At 35.3% G+C, this 24,450-nt stretch overlaps 1 protein-coding gene across 2 annotated transcripts in view; it reads left to right on the top strand.

Annotated features, from left to right (window-relative positions):
* LOC136034628 (gamma-aminobutyric acid type B receptor subunit 2-like) overlaps positions 1–24,450 on the top strand; it is a 340,796-nt gene that overhangs the window by 110,602 nt on the left and 205,744 nt on the right. For both annotated transcript variants that reach the window (XM_065715928.1, XM_065715927.1), the window contains exons 5-6: positions 1,862–2,001; positions 11,190–11,311. In XM_065715928.1, coding sequence (XP_065572000.1) covers positions 1,862–2,001; positions 11,190–11,311 — 262 coding nt within the window. The remainder of the gene's footprint in view (positions 1–1,861; positions 2,002–11,189; positions 11,312–24,450) is intronic.

Here is a 24,450-nt window from a genome sequence, read left to right as displayed (position 1 = left end):
TCTTAATTTTTGTGAAGATATTGTGATTGCACAACTTTCTTTAAAAGATGAAAAACCAGCTTGGGACTCATGTTAATGTCTAACAGAATGTGATACTCATTGTAAATGGCAAGTTGCCTTACAATGGAAAAGAAAAGATGAAACAATCTCCCCTTGTGGTACTAGTGTCTAATAACTGCTTGACAGACTATTGTTTGATAGCATTGAGTACAAGTGTAAACTAGAAAAAAATATCCTCCATTCTCCATACTTTTTTTCAATAGCATTGTCACTTGGGATTTTTTGGAATGTTTCTGAAAACGACAGGGACGTTTCAAGATTCACAAAGGGGAAGGCACAAGGAAAAAGGATTTCGGCCTGTGAACCATTCCATCTCCCAGGTTTTTTGGTTTTAAGACCCTTACTATAATTTGTTTTAATAGTATATTTAGTTTTGCTATTTGGATGATATTGTTCTCTCTCCCTCTACACAGTAATTGACCACTTCTTCGGTAAATTTGTTCACAAATCTCCCGTTTAATTTAATTTTTTTCTGTATATAAGGAATGTTCTTGTAAATTTGCATTTATCTTTTAAATCATAAAAAAGCTGGTCGAGCTGATATAGGACACTAGATCATATAGAACTGCTGTTACTCACGTTAAAAGTAAAATTCATCTTCTAGACGCCATCACTAAATTTAAGGGAGAAATTTTTGAACTGCACCTGTTTACCAGACAGTCATGGCGTCAATAGACATCAAGGATCAGAGGGCTGTTCCAAGTTCGGTTGGATATGGAATTGAAGAATTTAGACTTTGATAATAAGGAGCACGGAAATAGTCTGAGATATGCCTGACGATTGCTCAGGAAGCCGTTAGAATTTTCTTAAAAGGGCCGCTAGGAATATCCTCAAAATTTATTTAGTTTGGTATCAGAGAGAAGAGTAGTCAGTCTAGTTACTAATAGGAACGGGCTCTCAATTAGTGACGCGGAGGGTTTTTGGAGGAGGTGGGTTGAAAATTTTGAGGGTTCGTATAACCATAACAGAGCAAGAGAAATTCAGAGTGAAAAAGAGAAATAGAGAGAAAGAGAAAGAAAAATAGAGAGAGAAGGAGAGAGAAAGGCTTTTTCATATCAATTCAAGAAGATATATTACTCACCTTCGGAACACCTTTGGGAACATTTCAAACCACAAAGCATACAAAAACATATCAAGAATAATGAAACCAAGGCTGACATGGAATCTACTGTTCAAAATGGGATAATATAAAAGGAGATCAATTCACCTGGAATGCCTGTTAGCCTGTTTATGTGACATATTAAATTTTATAATAAGGTATCAGAATGAAAAAAACATTTTAAAATCCAATTTGAAGCATGAAAATCAACTTTAGACGAACACATATAGGTCATGGTTGACTAGTGTTTATTGTAAAAGTGTACCAACAGTTCTGATTTCAGGGGAGGGGACTTCGATTTCTTGTGAATATCTCAATCGGATGTCGATAAAACTTAATTTTCGCCGCTGAATTTGAGACAACTTTAAGTAAATCTGATCTCATGCAGTGTTTTTATTGGATAGATTCCATACAATTCTTAAAAGATTATGAAATGAAAAACTTCTTTTTTATACCTCCTGTTTAAATAAACATCTGACTGTATATTTCCTTAAGAGATCGGAGGGAGATGGTTTCTTTCCATGAAGGAATTTTTCATGGGGGGGGGGGGTTCCATGAAGGGGGTGCTGGATTTCCCAGTAATATTTAAATAACAATCGGTTCAACTAGTTTTACTGCAGTGATAAATACGACAACCTAAGATTAAAAAAAGTTAGCGGAAGGCATAATCAATAATTTTTTAAATCACTTTATAATATTTAGGCCCACAACAGGAGCAATGGTGGCTAGAAGATTCTCACTCGGAATGTTCTTTGAAAGAGCTGCTAACTGCGTTAGAAGGTGTAATTGTCGTTGAAGTTCAGTCACTAACAGACAAAGGGCTTCGAACTATTTCTGGACTAGTAAGTTCTTTTTCTTACTATTTTATTAATATTTCTCAAAAGAAAAAAAAACAGAATCCTGATCTCTAAGTCATATTACAGATTTCATTCCTCTGTATAATTTTAGCTAGGTTTTCCTCAAGTTCCTTTTTAGTACAGGATTGTACCGTCACATTGATTGATTAACAACCGATGGGCAGTTCCTACCTCTCCTACTAAGTATTTCACCTCTTATAATGACTGTGAGCCCTTGTATTGATACTATTTCTCGATTGTAATGTTCAGAGAGTTTGCATGCCCAGCGTGTTGTATTTTTTGTCACCGTTGGAAATTTTCTGGGTTTTGTTCCGCTCATTTTAACCGCTCAAATGCTTTTAAACATTAAGCATCTCTTGTGAGCAGTATACTAGTAACCAAATACCTATTTAAGGGCATTATTCGTGATCTGCCTACTATAACTAGATTAGCTTTCCATCGGATATTCGCGATTAGCAGAAAGCTGCCAGGTTGTAAATTCGCGAAAAACAATAATTAGTTAAATTTAGAAAGTACTATGCTCCTACCGTAAGCGTTCCTGATTAATGGTTCTTAGCGTTAAATCAAAACTATTATACACCAGGCTTTAAAACAGCCTATAAATTCTACTGTTTCTTATATTTAATAAATCAAAACTTTATAAAACAAATAATGTTATTGACAAATTTAGAGAATCCTATGAAAGCTAATTAAAATACCATTTGACTGTGATGATTCCCTTGTATTTATTATTGATCATAGAAAGAATGAGTACATTTATTTAAAGGTATATTTTCTTCAAAATTGGTTGAGAGATCGCCAACTGAGCTTACAACGCTGTTCCCACACTAGTTCTCAGATGCAACCTTATAATTTTCCTTTCTGTTATCTGTTTTACTCTGATTCTCCTTTGAAACAATTTGTAACACGTCTCTCTTCCTTGTGTACTCTAAAATGACCCTCCACGTCCTGTCAAATTACCAATCCTATTGAAGATAAAAATACGTGTTTTGAAATAGGGTATTTTGATAAATCATGTAATTTTACAGGCCCTTGATAGTTTTAAATCACGTGTCGAACCAAGGCTCTTTCAGTCGACTAGCAATAAACTAAAATATATGATCAATGGGAGTTGTTTGTAATTTTGCTTTATGTTAAAGCTATTTCAGTTCTTTTCTTTTTTTTGCCATGGCAGCTTTCCATAATTGGGTATACCTAATAGCACGGCCGCACTTTTCTCCACAAGCGTTTCAGTACTGACTTTAAAGCCCCAATGTAAGCATTTTGGGCCTTACTATAGTGAGATGCTGGTTGCTGTCCCGTTCACAAATATATTCAAATGAAGTACTTTGTGCATGAGACCTTGCATCTGAAAGTATCCAAAAAGTTATTTCACATGATTACACACATGCACGTAAGCAGGGAAAGGGTACATGGTTCAATCCCAGCTCCAGACATTAGTGATTTTCATAAACAGTTGGTTATAATGATGAAGTTTTTGTGGAATTTGGTTTTTAGTCTAATCATCTCCCCCTCCATACTCCCCCGAAATTCACTCCTTCTCTGGAAAAATTTCTGTTTATGGGACTGGCAAAGCCCATGATGTTATTTTACACTTTGTTTTCTGTGAGTTTCATATCAAAATAGGAAGACACAAGAAAATAGTACTGTCCAACCGTCAGGGTGAAACTCTGAAGTAGTTCAGAGGAAAGGATAAACTCTAGTTGTTTTATTTAGTTCGAAAGTTGTAAATGAGAGGGTGCTCTTCTAGATTATAATATGCACGGAACTACTACAGTAGTTAAAAATAACTAAATTCCAATATTGCATATTTTTTTTTCGCTCTCCTTTCTTTTATTCATATAACGTCTACAAGAGAAGATCCACATTTCTAGGCTCCTTTCAACTGAATATCTCTTTAATTTGTTTCCTCTGGGAATATTAAGTAGCCAATTTCCCAAGAATCTGCCTCCTTCCTTTTTTGCCCTCACCTTAGGTAAGATAGTTCTTAACAGCGCCAAAGCTGTTACTAAGTAGAAGAATAAATGAATGTTTAATGTGAATCAATAATTGTCTTTTAAGAAGGATCTACCGCAAGCATAGTTGGATTATACGTTTACACAATGGAAACCTTAGATAGAATAGTAAGCAGATTTTCAGAGGAGCGGAGAGGATTTACATCTGCCATAAGAAAAAGCTTTTTGATACAAACGAGAGTAGGCTACTTTTGTCTTATAGCCACCACACTCAATATCTTGGATCGCGAACATGAGATAATAACTGGTTTTCATGGTCTTTAAAACAGAAAATATTAGCTTCGGCTTGGTGGGAAACTATAATTGTAGCTATATTTTAATCAAATATTTAATCGGTATTTTGGTTAGGTTAGGTTAGTATAGGTTACCTATTTAATAAAATGCGGTCTGGGCGGCCCACATACCATAATTCTTTTTTGCAGTTTTCATAACTTTGTTTATAGAGTGTTATATTTTCATTATCTTTTATTTTATTGCATTAGCATTAATCAAACTTCACTTTTCGACAGAACTTGAAAGGGATGGCTATAAGACTCAAATACCTAAATAGGCATCTTTTTTTAATATTTCAACATTATAATTTAACTAAAAAAATTTACACAATATTTTCATCACCTCTATGGACATTGACTAAATTAATGATGAGCTTTATTAATTCTGATGTTTCTATTGGTTTAATCAGGTACATGTGTCCCAACCTAACCTCTAGGAAGGCCTTTGGACCCTTTATCAATAGAATTTTGCTTAGTACTGATATTTACTTACTACTTGGTCCATTTATAATGAGATTTAGCTAAACTATATTGCGATTGATACCGGTGTTTACTAATTCTTGGTGATAGCTAAGCCTGATAGTGAGGGTATTTTTGTCAACAATCTGTACGTAACTTGTCAGATGTGAGCTCTAGTTCTGCCGTGGTAAAGAACCACAGGCCTAAAAAGCGTTATTCTATTAGCTATGTTTTCCACAACCCCTTTGTGTGAAAAGGGTAGTCGTAAAAAGTTTGAAGGATGCTAAATTGATTAGAAATTGAAATTTATATTGCCATGTTTAAGAATATAAAATCATCAAAGGGCAACTACCAGCCCCTCCGTGCAAAACTTTTGCCAAGAAATACAGCCGAAATTTTGGGATAAGTTTTTGTTCAGAATAGTTGAAGGGCATATTCAATATGCCTCCAGGGGTGTAATAGCCCCTATAGCTATGAGGACAAAGGCTGTACATAATATGGTTAAATATTTGTTTACACTAAAGTTTTATAATGGAACAAAGTGGGAGTTTGACTTTTGGTGGGCGATTTGCTAAGAAATTTGCTGAAAATTGGATGGATCAAACAATTTGTGTTGAACAAGGATGATGGGGGCTGGGCCAAAGAAATACCCGATTTTAACCCCTCGTTAGTTTCAAACTGATGGTCGTGATTCCTTGGTCCAAGAAGAGCCTAACGTACAGAAAACGTGTTTTGGGGCAAGGTCCTTACCACAAAAGGGCCAAAAAACTTTTTTACCGATCGGCTCAAAACTTGTATGATTATAGCTTTTGGCTAAGAGAAACCAAATGCAGCAGAATAAATAAAAATAAATTGTTTCTCCCCCCCCCAAAAAAAAAGAGAGCCAAAAATGGGCCAAAATAGGACCAAACAACTTCTATTCCCGGCCACTTCATATGGAAAGGGTCTCGAGAAGTTGGGAAAGGCTGATGGGGCTTATTCTACTGGAAGTTGAAACTTTTAGTGTTTTCTTCTGCTACCTGATCCCCATGCTCCAGCCCTCTTCATAACTTTCGTGATATTGCATCGAAATTTCGCGATAGTTATTTTGCTCAGAAATATCGTTAAGTCTAAGAAGTATGGCTCTGTGGTTGAGGTTACCACCCCATCCTAAAGGACCACTAATCTTAATTAGGAAAAATAACCTATTGATACCAGGTACATATATAAATAGTTTATGGGTGACTGAACCAGAATCCCGGTATTTTACATTTAGAACTAAAAAAAACCTCAAAATAACATTAAAACAAAGAAATGATAGTGTCTGTCATCTTGCTCAAATAACAAGACTTTAGCATTATTTTCTCTTTAACATTTTACTGATCAGTGAGTGTTCTAGTTTCTTTTAAATACATGCTATGAATAGACTTGATTCTTGAAGCGGAAGGGATCTTTTAAATATGTGTTTATCGCTTAAATTCTTTTGCTTTTCTCTTCATAATTCTTAAAGGCCGGCGCACGACCTTTTATAACTTTTATTTGTAAGTGCTAAATTTTGCTTTTAATAATCTTCAATTCATTAGTTATCCATTGTCATTTAAAATTCATCCAAGTGCTGATGACTTCAGTCCTTAAGGACATGGCTAGTACCTTAGCACTTACTTTTAAGTTCCTTAGATTCATATCTTTCGATGTTTTATTCATCTTCACAAAAGTCGACCTCTGGAAACTTTAATGTTTTTAGATCTCTGTTGCAAGAAGTTAATATTTTTCCCTAAACAGAATTCGAGCATGTCCATGTCAGGTTTTTTGTCCAACATGCTTATGAATAATTTATTAATATTTCTTTCCACATTCAGAAATTTACCAAGTGGGATTGCGTATATTATGGCACTGTTGGTGCAGAAACAGAGTTTCAACTTTATGCTTTCACCAGTTTAATCAAAATTCCTTACGAAAGTGGGTAGCCAGCAAAACATCTTAAAACATCAACCCCAAACTTTATGATATATTTAATATATCACAAGGTTCGCGATGCTAAACGATAGAATGCCTTCTCAAAGCAGTTTAAAGATGTTGATGTTAACATTACTTCTACTGTGAGTCCATTTCACGTTTCATCAATTTGTCAGAAAAAACGATTTCTTAACAATACAATCTCCTTCAAGTATAGTAGAAGAGAGTTATAGGTGCAATCATGGTTCTGAGGAGTTAGTACCGCAGGCCTAACGTCCGGCATGAATCATATCGGAATTCACAAAAAACAATGACTGTATGTCCGAGCCGTCCCATCCGAGTGATCAGCACACTAAACTTGAAACCCTTTGTCCATGAGGACACGGGTTTGAATCCTGGCATCACTGGTTATGTAGTTTGGAACAAATTCAGTGAAGTGACTCTCTAAGTTCAGCCTGAGTCAACCCAGCTCTAAATGAATGCCTGGAGATGTCTTGGATAGATACATAGGAAGGTTGAGCGAAACCACACGATAGTTGGCCCCCAGCCCCCTATTAAACTTCCTGTCTAAAGGGCCATGAAACAGACATCAGCACCACCGATGGGACTGTAAGGTACAATGCCGTATTCTTTAACCTTTTTTACTTTTAGCCACTGCTTGAACTTGTTCGTGTCAAAATGTTCTTGAAAAGAATCGTGGTGTTTTACTGGAACCCAGACACTAAATCTTATAGGCTGGATTTCGCAAGTATTCGACCGCAGTTATATGATTGTAATGTTTCCGTTAAAAAAATAAATATACTCAATCAAGGAAGCTAAATGAAGTAAAAAAAAAAGATACTCAGCCTTAGGAGAATCGCAAATTCTAGTATATTTCTATTTCATTTTGAAAGGTTAAATAGTATAGAGTTTAGTCATACTCAATAAATCTATGTTTGCAAATTTACTTTATAGTTTTATAATGTTGTACACTTTATGATATTATACTTTAAAAAAATTACTTTATATGTTTATACAACCACCCCCTCCATAAGAACCTTATATCCCCCAGGGTATAACTGATAACCCTTGGCCCATGATACTGTGGGGTTGTCTCAACCCCGAAGGCTTTTGATATCTCAACCACGATCTTTTGACTATTTTAAACAAAATGACTATCTCGAAATTTCTATCAGATGCATTTGGGGAAAAGGGGGCATGGCGAGGAGCCAGTTGCCCTTTGATACCTTTCACATCTTAAAAAGGCCACTAGAATTTCCGATTTATAATCCAATGAGCCCCCTCCAAAGTTTAAACAACCACCTCTTCAATAAAACATTATATGTTAAAAATGGACAATTTTTATGCCCTTGCATTGAGGGATTGCACTCAGGGGGGGGGGAGGAGATTGTCTACCTTAAAGACATAACTAACGGATTTTTCAACTACGCTGACCGAAATGGCAATCTCAAAATTATAATTGGGTGTGATTTTGATAATGATGTTCTTATGGAGGTTAGTTGCCCTCCAATCACTTTCGACTATTAAAAAGGCCTTGGAACTTTCAATTTCCAATCAAATGACCCCCTTTAGAACACTTTCTTCTATAAAAACCACCTTTGTCTCTCTCTACTTAAGCAGCAATATTATGCTGCGTATGATACAAGCTAGTTTGCACTTCTTGCAGGTCATATTCTACTCCTAATCAAAAATATCTAAAACACTCAGTATCTTCAATAACAAACTAAATGTATCTGAGTTTTTTGTCGGTGGGGTGTATATGCTACTTTTTATACGAGCTAGTTCATGCTCTAGTTCAAGACATACGCTTTTGCTGGTTCTGGAATTGCAAAATTTAAGGAATTTGATTACGTTTTCCAAATTTTATCACGAACTAGCTGAATAAATATGTTTGAGGGACAAGAAATGTTGCTTTAAAAAAAATTCCTCAATGATCGCATTTATAAAGTCTATTCTAAAAAGATGAAAATAAAGTTTGCTTTTTTTTCTCTTCCGCATAAAGGAAGCAATATAATTTCAATTCTTTAACTCGCTTGCTTGAAATAATTTCTTTTCCTTTAATGGGAAATTAGACTATACAAATGAGATATGGGTATTAATGCAGGGTTACCAACTTCATATGTTTCATTTCAAAAGGACACATCGCCATGTACCGGGACACAATGACATAAAAAGGCAAGAATCTGACACATTATAGAAACTTGGGGCAAAAAGCGATGCATTATCTAAATTCCTGACATAAAACAAAACATTTCCCAACGGGATATATATTTTGTAAAAAAAAATAATTTTTTCTTTCCTTTTCTTCCTTTTTTTGAACATCAAGGTCAGAGGATTGATGCTCAAGTCGAGTTTTGTGCTTTCACACTAAGTTAATTTGTGTGAATGTGACAAAACGTTTTTTGGTCAGCAACTGGTAAAAAAAAAATCCCTAGTTTTTGTGATTCCAAGATGGACACATTTTAGCTAAAGTGACATGTTTTGGATAATTGGGGGACACATTCACGGACCAAAAAGCTGCTGACCCTTGACTCATGCATTCACGATTTTTTTTTTCCTATGCTTCATTCTTACTTGATGGCGATGTGTTAGAAACATGTATAACACCGTATCCTGTCAGTTTCAGGGGGTAGATATTTATTTTTGCGATTCGATTATTTAGTGCGAAGAATGGCTTTACGCATGATTTTTCCAGTTTTTTTTTTCACGAAATCAACTGAATAGGCCTACGCTTTTAATTCAAAATATTTAACCGAAGCCAAGTTTAAAAGTTTAAGACCCTACTGTTTAAAAGTGCTCGTCTTCGCTGCAATGGGAAGAATTGAAGTCTTTTGCCTTGAATCCATAAAGCTCGATCTCATTTGTTGAAGCAATAAGAAAAAAATCCCTTTTAATTTCTACCAAGCAGAATGTAATATGCTCTAGCGACTTATCACGCTGCTTATCTTAGGATGAGCATCCAAGGCCGCATTCAGGATTTTTGTTCTGGGGGGAGGGTGAATTGTTAGTCTTTGGTGGTTTTTACAAAAAACAGCTTTAAGACACGCTTCAAAATGTGTTTTTATGCATTTTTTTTAACCTTTAAAAGACGCTTCAAATTTGTGTTTTTATGCATTTTTATTACGTATTTACAAGCCGGACAGAACTTTTGGGGGGAGGGGTCAAATACGGCCTTGTGAGCAGCTCTTCTTGTATTCTAGGCTAATATAGCCTGTATTGCATTATATCCTGTAATGCAATAGATCACAAATGAGCGAGTTAATATTGTTTTATCATTTTATTAAAATCCTAATTATCATTATTCTGGTACTAATCACAGTATTATTTCTAATTTATTTTTATACGTAAATAAGCTCATTGTACTTTTCTATCTTAATGGCCACGATTTCTCATTAACACTACTTGAAACCTATGATGAACTTAAGTGGTTATTACAGGGCCAGTTATTAGGTGCTTTATTAAGCTATTAAACTACAAAAAAAAAGTTTTGCCAAAATACCCGAAGCCTTATGTACGACATGCTTATTTGCTGCAACACATCTTCATTTTCTGATTACTTTTTTTTGCACTTTAATTTCTGCTCGTTTTATTTCTCCATTCAGGGGAAAACCTGTTCGCTTTTAGTATGGTTTCTTACATATGTGAATTAATGCTTATTTTAAGTTTACTTGCACTCTTTGTTCTTCTTCGGGAAAGATGGAGCTTTTAATTTATTTAATGTTTACTTCTTAATCAACATCGTGTTTGCAATTATTCACCTTAGTCTTGAACTGATCGATTATAATCTAGCCTTTGTTATATTAGAAAGTAGCGGTGTTAGTGAAATGAAACTTTCAGGAATGAGTTCAGAGCCTAAGTTATACAATAGGAAGTTTTTTAAGCTCCTGTCTCTAATCTTTTACTATAAAAAGGCTTAGAAAATTCCATAGAAGACAGGCTTACATTCGTTTTACTTCTGAAGAAAAGTACATTTTTCTTAAATGATAGTTTCTCTTTACTCTCATTTAATTCTAGGTTCTTGAAACGCAATTGCGGTGAATTAAGGAGGATTTTAAGTCATTTTAAGCTTTTTTTTTAATTTGAACCCCGGTTTTCCAAATTATGTGAAAACTTATAAATCAGCCTCAAAATACTAAATTTGGGCCGTGTTTGGTCTTTAAATCTGTTTCTGAAGATTTTTTGTTTATAACGCAAATTCAATCAAGCTCATTAAAGGTCAGTGCACGTTGTACGAGGGGGGGAGGGGGTAAATTTAGGTACTTAAAAAAATTGATGTATAATTTAGGCTCTTGGTCCCTGAGAACCTCATCTACCTAACCCAACTATTCTCAAATGTAGAAAAAGCCTTTCGTCTTAGCGACTGATCCTTTTTCTGCCTATCCCTGATTTGTAGCTCTTTCCTGATAGCAATTATCTTTGGTTTTTATGTTTTACTACCCTGGAGAGAAGCTTCAGAAAGTTTTCTGGTAAATGCAGTGTATTCATTTTGCAGACTTCATCCGAGTATGCTGCACAGTATAATGCACTGCGAGGAGGAGAATATACCAAATTTCATGGATATGCCTATGATGCATTGTGGACTATTGCGCTTGCAATTGATACAGTTAGTTACAGGTTTGTAATGTTCAAGTTTTATTTTTGATTATTCGATTATCGGGTAACTAGTGCTTTTCCCATTCTTTTTTTTATAGAGAGAGAGAGAGAGAGAAAGAGAGAGAGAGAGAGAGAGAGAGAGAGAGAGAGAGAGAGAGAGAGAGACAGAGAGAGAGAGAGAGAGAGAGAGAGAGAGAGAGAGAGAGAGAGAGAGAGAGAGACAGAGAGAGACAGAGAGAAAGAGAGAGAGACAGAGAGAGAGAATCTACGACCAATATCCAGAGGAGGTAAAAAATAAAACGATGTAAGTGGCTCTCACGCGTAATTTTCTAATTCTACGTGGTTAAGTCATCTTACCTTAAGCATAGCCTTCCCACTTAAACAAGTCCTTTCAGACTGAACTACTATTACAATCATCATTAGCAGATTATTCAAAAATTAAAAACGTGGAATAGAAACAGATATTATAGGTCTGATCAAGCGGTAAAGGCTTTCTGCCAAAATTGTTTTAATTTTTTTGCTAAATCTATTGATTGTTCATAAAAAAATTCTATTTGGTTGCTAATAGGTTTCTTTCTCACAGCGTAACTTAAATGACTTTGATCAGCATAGTCGAAAAATTTAATAACTATGTCTTTGAGGATGACTTCATCCCCCTTAGTCCCCGGGGGGAGGGGTGCAAGTTAAGAACTTTACCCATTGTTTACATCTAGTGTTGGTTATTGGGAAGTATACAGACGTTTTCAGGGGAAATTGTTTCTGGTGGGTGAGGAGGTCTGGTTTACGTGGGAAAATCTTTCCATAGGAGAATTTTTGATGGGGGGAAGGGAATTTTCAATAAGGGGGCGCCGGGTTTCCCAGCATTATTTAAAAACGATTAGAAATGACTCCTTTGTTGCCATGTTTCAATTGGAAAAGCTGGAGCTAGTGGGCTACTAGAAAATCATAAAGAGATGTTTAACTGCTCATTTGAAAGCTATTGCTCATATTTACATAATTTTTATCAGTTCTACCATGTGTAAGTGCCATATGGCACTACAAAAGGCAGTTTTTGTGCAATTTCTCGAGCGAAAAGTCTTGAAAGTGTAAAACAGGTACCATTGTAATATTTATGGTTCAAAATCTTTGACTGGAGGCTTACGATCACCCCTCCAGTATAATCCTCCTCCGCACCTCCTTAGAAAGCTCCATAAATCGTCTGCTTACTAACAGGCAACTGCAACATTAACACGGCTAGCAGGCTGCCTCACCATCGCAGTGAGATATTTAATGGCTCATAATAAAGTACAGCATATGAATCCATATAAATTCATATTAATGTCCACCATCATATAAATTCCACCATCTGAAAGTGCAATATGGCACTATAAATAACGGTTTTGGTGCCATTTTTCAAGTGGTGGGGCTAGCTGGCTATCAAGACATCGTAAAGAGATGCTTAATAGCTCATATAAAGCTATTGCTTATATCTACGAGTTTTCAATATATTTCATAATCTGCGAGTGCTGCATGGCCCTACAAATGGCTCATTTGTTGCCATGTCTCAATTGGCAAAGCTGGATTTAGTGGGCTACTAGAAAATCGTAGAGGAATGTTTAATTGCTTATTTGAAATCTATTGCTCATATTTATGCAATTTTTATCAATTCTAACAACTCTAAGTGCCATATGGCACTTAAAAATGCAGTTTTGGTGCCATTTTTTGATTCAAAAGTCTTGAAAGTATAAAACGGATACCATTGTAAAATTTATGGTTCAAAATCTTTAACTGGAGGCTTACAATCACACCTCCAGTATAATCCTCCTCTGCGCCTCCCTAGTAAGTTTCATAAATCGTCTGCTTACCTATTGGCAACTGCAACATTAGCACGGCTAGCAGGCTACCACACCATCACAGACAGATGTTTAATGGCTCATATTAAAGTTATTGCTTATATCTGGTTTTTCTTTTATAAATTCCACCATCTGAAAGTGCAATATGGCGCTACAAATATTCCTTTTGGTGCCATTTCTCAAATGTTGGGGCTGGCGGGTGTCAAGACATTGTAAATAGATGTTTAATAGCTCATATACTAGCTATTCCTTACGACTACGCACTTTCAATATATTTCATCATGTACAAGAGATGCATGGCCCTAAAAATGGCTCTTCTGTTGCCATTTCTCAATTGGAAAAGCAGGAGCTTGTGGGATACTAATAAATCATAGAGATGTGTTTAATTGTTCATTCGAAATCTGGATCATATTTACGTAATTTCTATCAATTCTACCATCTAGAAGTGCCAAGAAAAGGCAGTTTTGTGCAATTTCTCGAGTGAAAAGTCTTGGAAGCATAATACAGGTACCATTGTAAAATTTATGGTTCAAAACTCTTGTCTGAAGGCTTACAATTACCCATTCAGTATACTCCTCCTCCACACATCCTTAGTAAGTTCCTTAAATCGTCTGCTTACCAGCAGGCAACTTCAATATTAGCACGGCTAGCAGGCTACCACACCATCGCAGAGAGATTTTAGATAGCTTGTATTATAGCTATTAGTTGTATCTGGTTTTAAATTCCACCAACTGAAAGTGCTACATGTTACTAAAAATAACACTTTTGGTGCCATTTCTGAAGTGATGGGGCTCGCAGGCTATCAAAACATCACAAAGAGATTTTCAATAGCTCATATAAAAGCTATTGCTCCTATCTATGAGCTTTCTATAAGTTTCACCATCTGCAAGTGCCAAATGATACCAAAAATAGCACTTTGGTGCCATTTTTAAAATGAAAAAGATTGTAAGCATAAAACGGGTAGGCTACTGTTTTAATATTTATGGTCCAAAACCCTTCACTGAAGGTTTACGACAACCCTTCCCGTATGCTCCTCTTGCCAGTCTACTTAACAAACAAATGACAGTTCAATAGGAACAAATCCTTTTGTCTGATAGTGAAGCAACAAAATACCCCTGTATATTTTGGTAAAATACACAGTCACTAGCATCAGCAGAAGAACTGAAATAATACACAAGAAACACCTCATTTACACAAAACAACAAATTATTGCGCTTATCTTCTTCCAAGCAGTTACAGACGCTAATTTCTTTGATTTCCCAGTTTCCAGCTCATTGCCTTGGTTTTTATGTGAAGGCTCATTATGAGGTGAAGAAATGTGATTGGTATTTTGAGAAAGTATACTTATTTTATTTGACTGCATTAAACTACAACAGAATTAATCTAAACCAAATTCACCCGCATCTCTGTTCAAAGCCAGTTTATTTTCTGTTTATTATATTTATTTTATTTATTTATTTTATTTATTTATTTTATTGTTTTGTTATTTATTTTATTTATTTCATTTCATTTTATTTATTTATATATTGTTCTATTTACTTTATTTATTTCAATAGTTTCCCTTTTGTTTGACATTGAAACAAAAACAAAATATCTGGAAATTTTGGTTCGACATGGAAAGGCAGTATGGTCTTTGAAAATGACTAGAGTCTCCTTAGTATTCTTCTTAAATCGTCTGCTCGCCAGCAGAATGCTGCTACCTTAGCAGAACTAGCAGGCTACCACACCATCGTAGAGAGATATTAAATGGCTCATTTAAAACCTATTGCTCATATCTTCAGACTTTATATCAATTCTATAATTTTTGAGTGCCATACAGCAACAAATGGGTTATTTTTTTGGAGAGATGGTAAAATCGGACAATCCCCCCTTCCCTCTGGATACATCCATGTAATATATAAGCATTCTTTGAGCATTGTGGCAGAAAAAATACAACAATGACCACAAATATTGCTGTGAATTATATTTTATATACATCGCAAGTCTTTTGACTTCCTTCAATTTTCTAAAATTGGTCTGAATAATATGAAGGATAATATTTCATAAGACATTAAACTTTGGTCTTCTTCTTCCCTAATAAACAATTTAAAAATCTTCAATAATGATGTTGATCAGATCGTTAAAATTCCCTACAGCCACTATCAAAGGAACTTTACCTCGATACGCCCGGAAGTTTTCAATTTCAGTATATTTTGTTTTTGTTTTTTTTGGGGGGAGGGGGATTTATAAACAACTTCCCGGAGTACAGTTTAGGCTCAAGATTTGCTTCTGAAGCTTTCTTTGATCTAGCTCGAACCATTTTTGATGAATCATTAGTCATTCAACTAGAATTACGGATATTTTCTGTTCTTCGTAGGATGGGAAAGATTCAGAAACATATTCCCCGATTATAATTTAGGATCTCATTTCAGTGCTGAAGTATCCATTAATCTGGCTTCAACCACTCTAGAGAAGCTCAGTAATAATCATGAAAGGTCAATTTAAGAACCAAAATGATAGCAAATCCTTGGGCTAAGCCCATTGTGCAGAGGTGATTCAAATAAAAAAAGAAAGAATAAATAATGCAATGGTCCCCAAATGCTTTATTTTCATAATGTAAAAGTGTCCTTAATTAGTTTGCTTTTACTTTACCTCCTATATTTTTTTTGTGCTTACAGTAAATCGCTAGTTTTTTATAATCATGCAAACATAGGGACATTTCATCAGTTTGTTTTTTTGCACTAGTTTTATAGATATACGTTAGATAGACCGTGAAACAATAATTTTTGTTCGTTTTATGTTTCAAATTTGCTCCCACTTCACTCAGAAGAACTTTGTTTAAAAAAAAATAATTATCTTAAGGATCATCTTTCTTCGCATAGCGAAAGAAAAGAGAAGGCTAAGCTCAACCAAAGACAGAACCATCAAATAATCATGGAAGCATAAACTGCAAAACAGAAGAATTAAACAGGGTAAATAAAGATATGCCTTTAAATAACACATTCTGTTGACTTGGTTTAAAATTGGTATCAAAACAACGAAACAATTAAATATCAACCAAGTACTGTTACCATCCACAAGAGGAACTACAACTTGTGCTCTGGATAAAGACCAGTATCCAGAGGGATTAGGGAGTTTGGACCCACAACAATTGTTTTGAACATCAAAGCAAGTTTTTGTTGCATTAAAAAAAATGTATGCCCAGCTCCCCCCACCCCTAAAAAACCTCCTCTCTCCCGAACAAAAATCCTGGATACGGCCTTCTCTGGATATCTCTCAGATGCTTGCAATTTCTATTTTGGAGAGTTTCAAAAATAACCTTGAAAGAAAGTCGAATACTCTTTTTCTGTCAAATTGTATGCTATAAATATTAAGCGCGAGGAAAAATACAGAGAGGCAATTTATTTTTGAGTCCTTTTAGAGCCATTGATCTGAAAAATATTCGCTTTTCCTAAGCTGGGAAATATTTTTGTTTGTATCTACTCAGACCTTTATCAGTGGGGTCTTTCCATTGTATCGCTTTGAGGGTCACTTAGCAATTTTACAGTAGAATGCTTTTAAATTCAATTTCCGATCCGAAGGAGTTGGATGGATATATTTCAGTTTTCATCAAAAAAAGTAAAACTAGTTCTCATTTGGTGTTAACTGCATTTGGGTCAGATTCTATAAGAAATACAAACTTGTCGTATTTTAAGGTAAAATAAGTTATAGACGGGACCTGAAGAGTCATTTACTTAATGATGGTGCTTAACTATTTCAAATTATAATGTTGTTAGTTCCTAAATACTCTTAGCTGAAAGGATTTCATATTAAATAGCTCCGAAACGAAATAAACCTTAGTTAACTTTTTATAATTTGACCCATAAAGATTGTATTGAACAGTTCGTGATAAGTAACTGTAAGTAAGGAGTGACTCAGGTTAATAGTGACCAAATTCTAAAGAAAGGAGTTTTGATAACTTTTAGTACATGAACTGAATTTCATTTTTATGCTGATTCCAAACATATAAAATTCATTAAATTTAAAGTTACTCTTCGAAACCAGCGAGTCTGAGAGGAATTGCCCAGTTTTTTGAAGAAGAATGGACAAAAACATTGTAAAAATCGTAATTTTCATCTTAATGAAAGTTATAAAAGCAAAGAAAATCTATTATAGATAAATCTTGAAGAGGTCAAGCTACTATTTACTTAAATTTTAAATTTTACATTTTTTTTTCAGAAGAAAGATTACGGGGGCGTGTTCGTTTGCTTACTGGTTATTTTACTTTTTTTTTTTGCTCCAAGAAAATACTTTTAGAGAATTGCGAGAGCGCTCATTCAAATGAAATTTAAAAGTTCTAGTGCCCTCTTTACATAGCCGAAATGGCGTTACCTCGGTAAAATGGCGTTTCTTCCTTATTGTGACCCAAAACTACAACTTTGAACAATATCTGCCTAAGCTGCTAAGAGGGCCAAGCTGCTATCGATTAAATTCTGAGATGACTTATTGATTTGAGAGTATCGAAAGACTATATACTGGGCTCTTCAGCTTCAGAGGCTTTACTGCAGCACGGTACCGCATTCGTTCCTAAGAAATTCACGCCCTCTAGAACTAGACAAGATCAGTGTCTAGTTCTACATATACTATATATTTAAATATATAGACTTTTATTTAAAGCTTCCTTTAACTATGTTGAATATCTCAATCTCCGATAAATTTATGGGGAGTGTTGTAAAATTGCGCATCAGCTATTATGGACAACGGTGGCGTCGTTGAAGGGACAAGGAGGGAAGTTGCTCCCTAATAATTTGAAAAAAAATATAATTTATTAAGTAGTTTAATTATTAAGCAGTAGTTAAAAGTAGTTTAACTACTAATTTATTAAGTAGGGGCAAAATTTGCTCTTTATTTTCAGCAGATATTTTTTTTCTAATTAATCCAAGCTCGTTTTTAACATAAGGAAAACGAGAAAAATTGGGTCCAATACATTTCATAATGTGTTCCACATTAATATTTTTCCAAATACAGGCCTACTGCCTCGGAAACCTCATCATCAAATAAAGATTTGAGCCTATTCTTTCTGCTGTGGTAGCAAATGAACTAAGGTTCTGACGTATGTGCTCAGGGTCTATGCGTGCCGTACCAAATGTGTGTCATGTTTGGAAAAAGAAGTAAACGGCGCAACATACTATGTATGCTGCAGAACAATAGTGTTAAACGATCTTACAAGAATTAAATTATTATTATTTTTAAAATTTTTCAAAAAACCCGTCAAATCAAACACACAACAAGACAAAGCATAGGAAAAAAAACAATACAGACCGGAAACAACAAGAACAACAAAAAAGACACCAAGATAACGCATAAGAAAAGTTAATCATTGCTTAAAAATGTGGGACCATTCATTTAAATTCCTATCTCTTTTTCTATTATGATTCGCTATCCGTCTAGCGACAGCAACTTTGGGGTCAGCAACCTTGAATTACACAATAGCGACTGAATGTCTATACCACGGAGGCAGATGAAGCAGATATTTGACAAAACTAAAGAATATGGATTGTATTTTATTCTTGTCAGTTTTAGTTAGGAGTTTCCAGACGGGTGCAGTGTAGAGGAAATGAGAAAGGGCAACATCATTATATAGCCTTGCTAGGAAAGGTCGGTTGAATCGAAGTTTACAAGATACAATGGAAGAGTAAAGTTGCTGAGATTATCCGTATGATTTGTTCAAGAAGAAGTTTTAGAAGAAGTTCAAGAAAGTTTTAGACAATTTATTCATGAAGAAGTGTCGAATAGAAGAAGCAAGGGGTAAACATAAATACATATGGTGATCTAGAGGCTGAACAAAGACAGATCCAAGTGCGGAAGGAAGGGACAGAGGAATCTGTTTTCCAGTTAAAATGGATAATGTCAAATTTAGAGGAATTGAATTCAAGCCCAACTTTCAAATATTCCGCTGCAAGGATTCCAAAAATTTTGGTGAAACCTTTAAGAGTTCGACTAAGGCTTAGGATGTCGTCAGCAGAGCATACCAAGGAAAAGATTAAAGAAGACAAAATCAGCGAAGGTGGGCAAAAATTTTTTGCTTCAAGTACATAGTTATTAAAGAGGTCAGAAGATGTGACAGCTCCTCGACAGGCCCCTTTCTTGACCGGGATAAGTTTTCTATACGGGACTGGGGATATGCCTTTATCTGAGAACTGTTTCCGGCGGATACAGGTGCTGAATTCAAATCCCAAAGAGAACAAATAATGGCCTGATTCAATCCAGATTTACCAGCTTTCAAAAGCATTGCTGCATGGATAAGAGAGTCAAATGCACGTCTGACATCATATGCTCCCAGAACAAGGTTTTTTCCCGACGATTTCACATTAATAAAAGCACTTACAACAGCAGTTAAAGCGTCAGCATGCCTGGTACCTCGCTTAAATCCAAACTGGTGTGGAGGAGTATTGCAGACTTTTTCAAGCTCCTTAATAAATACTAGCTCCAAGACCTTGCAAAAAGATGTAGCTACAGTAATAAGGCAGAATGATGTACATTGGACTTCATATTTCCCTTTTTTTTAGAGGTGGAAGCCAAATCTTCGATTCACAAAAATTAAGAAGGAACGATACCCACCAGTGAAAATCATCTGGATAAGCAGAGACAGGTAAGCCGTAAGAAGTTTTCCCCCGTATTTCAAACGAATCGCAATGAGATGCTTAATGCCAGATGAACGTTTCTATTTTAATTTGGATAAGATCTGCGACAAAACGGGTACTGACCACAAAATCTTCATCAGGCTGTGCATCCAGAAACTGATCTTTGAGCTGCTTCACAAGATTGATTTATGATGAGATCAGGGGCAGAAAACTCAGACTCATAACATGCAAACCAGTCACCTTCTGGAATTTCAGATCAGGAGGGTGACAAAGAAGGAGGAGGAGGATACTAATTTAAATACAATATTTCGATCTTCTTTTGCACGGGAAGAATAGCTGTTAATAAGATCTGTATGATACTGTAGCAAGAATTTGGAAAACTTCCGCTTCGTAAAGATCCATGTGTCGTTCACATGCCCGGTAGTTCGACGCCCACGCTCTTCCCATATAGAGAACCAAAACATCGCTTGACCAAACGAAGTAAACCGCTCTGGACTTCTGGACGATCCAAAAACGATTCCTTTTAGGGCACGTTGCATGGGGACGGCCTTTTTAAGGCTAAGCAGAGGGCATGGCATATTTCAGAACAATATATATCAGGACAAATCAAGACCTCATTCTTAGGCAAGTGGAGTGACTTTTGGAGGAGGTGAAACAGGACATTAATTTTAGTTAGAATCGAACCAACCAAATCGAGGAACTAAACTTGGAAATCTTTGACCAATCATGACGATACCACCGCGCTTAGGAATGACGGGTTAATGAACTTCTTTGAGAAACCGAAGATAGCACACCGATAGAACAAGTTATAGTTAAGTGGTCAGACAGCTGATAATCAAATATAACTTTAACTCTATCGGTGGTCATTTTCAAAAAGGGGGAAAATGCCCTCAAGAAGATGAGTAATTTTGATGAAAATTACACCAACAAGTTCAACATATCAGAGAACTCTTTTTGAAAGGTTTTAGCCCCTATCATAGGCAGCAGAAAAGCACTTCTATGTACAAAGCGATGTGGAGTCAATGTATTTTCCTGTTTCTTTTTTTGCATCTTCTGACTAAGACAATTCGTTTAGAAGGAGTTGTCGTCACTTAAAATTCTGGGATAGCCATTTTGTTCAGTATAGTTAAAAGGTCCAGCAACAGGTTTTCAGGATGACCACCTCCCCCACAGTCGTCAGGGCAAGGGTTATAAGTTATACCCAAGGAGTATATAAGGTTATAATGGAAAGACTGGATTGGAAATCAGAAGTTCTAGGTGCTCTTTTTAAGAGTTAAAGTTATAAAGGGGCAACTAGCCTCCACTCCCCCTCCGCCATGTCCTCTTTTCCCCAAATGTATTCTATATAAATTTTGAGATAGACATTTTTGTTAAAAAAATAGTCCAAATATCATATAACAAGGCCTTGGTGTTAACATAACCCCCAACCCCAGAGTCTTGGGGCAAAGGTTGCAAGTTATGCCCCGCGGCATATAAGGTTTTTACAGAAAGGGCAGTCGTAGAAAATTAATAGCAGACTCACTTCATTGGAAATGTAAAGTTATAATCCTCTTTTAAGAGTAAAACGTGATGGAGGGCAACTATTCCCTCCCCCCTCAACGTCCTGTTTTCCTCAAATGGAGGAGATCAAAATTTTGAGATGGAAATTTTTTCACCATAATCCGAATAACATATAACAATGCCTTATGAGCAGACAAAACCCCCCAGAGCCTAGGGACAAGGGTTGTGATCTATTCACTGGGGCATGTAAAGTTTTTACGGAACAGGCGGTCATATAAACTTTAGATGATCGTTTGGTAGGAAGTTGGAAGTTCTAGTGCCCTTTTTAAGAGTCAAAGTGAATGGAGGGCAACCAGCCAATAGTCCTTCATTTCCCAAAACACATCAAATAAAAATTTTATGAGAGCTATTTTGATCAGCAGTTTTGAAAGTTTCAGTAATTATATCTTTGGAGATGTCAACCTCTTCACAGACCTCATGGCAAGGGCTGCAAGTTTCAGAGAATGTTGAAGGAAGTTTCAAGCTTAATCAAAACGTGTTATGTTGATACGGGTTGTAAAAAAACGTAATTTAGGAATGACTGAGTATATTAAGATAGAACTTATAGAAAATGATAAGGGAGATGACTAATTGGCCAAAAAGGTAATATTTGCATGCTACTACTACAAATACCACCACTATTACTGTTACCACTACCACTACATATCACTTGTTATTGACTTTCCAAAAAAACTATTATTTTCTAAAAAGACAAAGCGCATTCACGTGCATCCCTCAGAGAATGTTGAAGGGATTTTTAAACTAAATCAAAATATGATATGCATATACGGGTTTTCAAAAGGGCTTATCTCAGTATTAAATAATTTAATTTTCATGAAATGATAAGTGAGATGAAAAATTGACCAAAAAGGTAATGTGTGTATGCTAATGAAAAATTGACCAAAAAGGTAATGTGTGTATGCTAATACTGCTACTACAATTACCACCTCTACTGCTGCTACCGCTACTATTACTAATACCAATTTTCTATTTTTAAAACATCGAGGGGAAATTTTAACTAAATCGAAAGACACGTATGTGCATACACATTGTCAAAAGAAAGTATCTCGAGAATGAGTTTGTCTATAAAATCGAATCTTTCAGAGAATGCTCAAAGGTTCAGATCAATTGACCAAAAGGCAATTTGTGGACCCTACAACTAATATTCCGACCACTACCACTGCTACATTTATTACTGTTATTACTTCAACTACTTCTTCTGTAACAACTGAAAGGCTGAAAGTATTAAGATGAAAATTTATGAGAAAAATATGGATACTTAAATAATCAAAAGGACACATCAGTAATGTCGCAGTAACGTGCTAATTTTATTAAGTTGTAACTTCCAGGACATGATGAGAGGCATATTAAACTGACCAAAAACAATTACGTTAATACTACTACTGCACGTTAGTACTGTGACTGCTATTAAAACTCTACCTAATGGAATGAAGATAAAACTTTCAGGATTATTTTTTTTTGGGGGGGGAGAGGTTAACTGAAATCACAACACACCGTCTGTATGCAGGTTATAAAAAGGCTGTATCAGCAGTATCTTTAGAACAGTTTGGTGTCTCAAGTTGAAACTTATAGGGCTTGTTATGAGGGATGTTGACTGATTTCATCCTATTGCAACTACTTCTATTCATACTAGTACCACTCCTACTGTTATTGCTACAGTAACTACTACTACTGCCACTAAAGCTAAGGCTATTATTATTAACTTTACTGCAACTACCAATACTGCTACTATTATCACTGCTGGTACTAACACTACTGCTGCTAAAGCTAAGGGTATTAATGCAAAAAAAAAAATGGGAAACATTGAAACTGTATTAAGTTAAACCAGAACAAACTATAACCATACAGATTGTAAAGAGGACTTATTAACAATACTACAGGAATGGTTGATGATATTAGATTAAATCTTTCAGCGTTTGTTGAAGGGGATGTTGAGGAAACCAAGGGTGCTATGCACAGACTGCAACTAATAATGCTACTGCTGCTACTACTGTTGCTATTACGCAAGTTAAGCATATTAAGGTGAAGCCTTGCAGGTATATTTAGGCAGATGTTGAACTAAATAAAAAAGAGCTATGAGTATGCATGTTTTCAAAGAGGTGACAAAGCAATATCTCAAGAACGGCATACATTATTAAGTTAGACCCTTAAGAGCAAGTTGTGATGAATTTTAAACTAGCCAGAAGGTACATTGTGTAAACTGTTAATTCTACTAGTACAGTTACTCTAATTAACATTGATAAGGGTACTAAGGTGAAACTTTTAGGAAACGTTTAGGGAGAGTTTCAATTAAACAAAAAACTATACGCACGGAGGTATTCAAATGGGTGTATGAGCAATATCATAGGCAGCATCGCTCTGTGATAACTAGCAATATCACTGAAACTTTAAAAAAAGTTAAACTGGGCTGGAAATAAAAGGTTTTGAATGTCTTTTAAAAGTGCCCTTTTCTCCACGGTCCATTTTTTTTTTTTTTTTTTTTTTTTTTTTTTAACAACTTATGACAACTTCGGTACAAATGAATTATGTAGTTGGAATCAGCATAAAAAGCAAACTACTGAGTTACAATTAGACGGAATTGCTCCTTACTTACAATTCACTACCACGAATTGCTTGATAATACTCTTTAGACGTAACAGTAAAAAAAAAGACTCTTTGCCTACTTTTTACAAAGACATGTTTACTTTATTCCTTTCTTAAAAAATTTAACAAAAAAAGTCGCTAATTTTATGACTTGGAAAACCGCAGAAACAGTAGATTTGTTTTCAACTGAATAAAAGTAGAATTGTTAAAGAAAAAAGGTCAAAGGATTACATATTTATGCAGGAATTATAGGTTATAATAAAGAAACAGCAATGAAACATAAAAAACGCAAACAACTGTCGTAAAAAAAAGTTGGTTACCATTACAGTCGTTTAAATACAAGTTTAGATAAATATTTGATAATGCAAATGGCAAAAAACTATTTTAATTAAACGCTATTCTTAAAATTTGAAGCTTTTAATCTTCACAAATAGTCTCAATTTTATTAAAAAAAAAATCAGAGTTAAGAAGGAAGTTCAATGCGCATGACGCATTGACGCTTTCGTCCCCATTTTGGGGACGAAAGATCAAACATGCATCCTTGTCTCAAAACTCAACCTTATATGCAAGCACAGGGCAACTT

Source organism: Artemia franciscana, chromosome 13, assembly GCF_032884065.1.
Source record: "Artemia franciscana chromosome 13, ASM3288406v1, whole genome shotgun sequence".
NCBI lineage: Eukaryota > Metazoa > Arthropoda > Branchiopoda > Anostraca > Artemiidae > Artemia > Artemia franciscana.
This window is presented reverse-complemented; position numbering and strand designations above follow the sequence as displayed.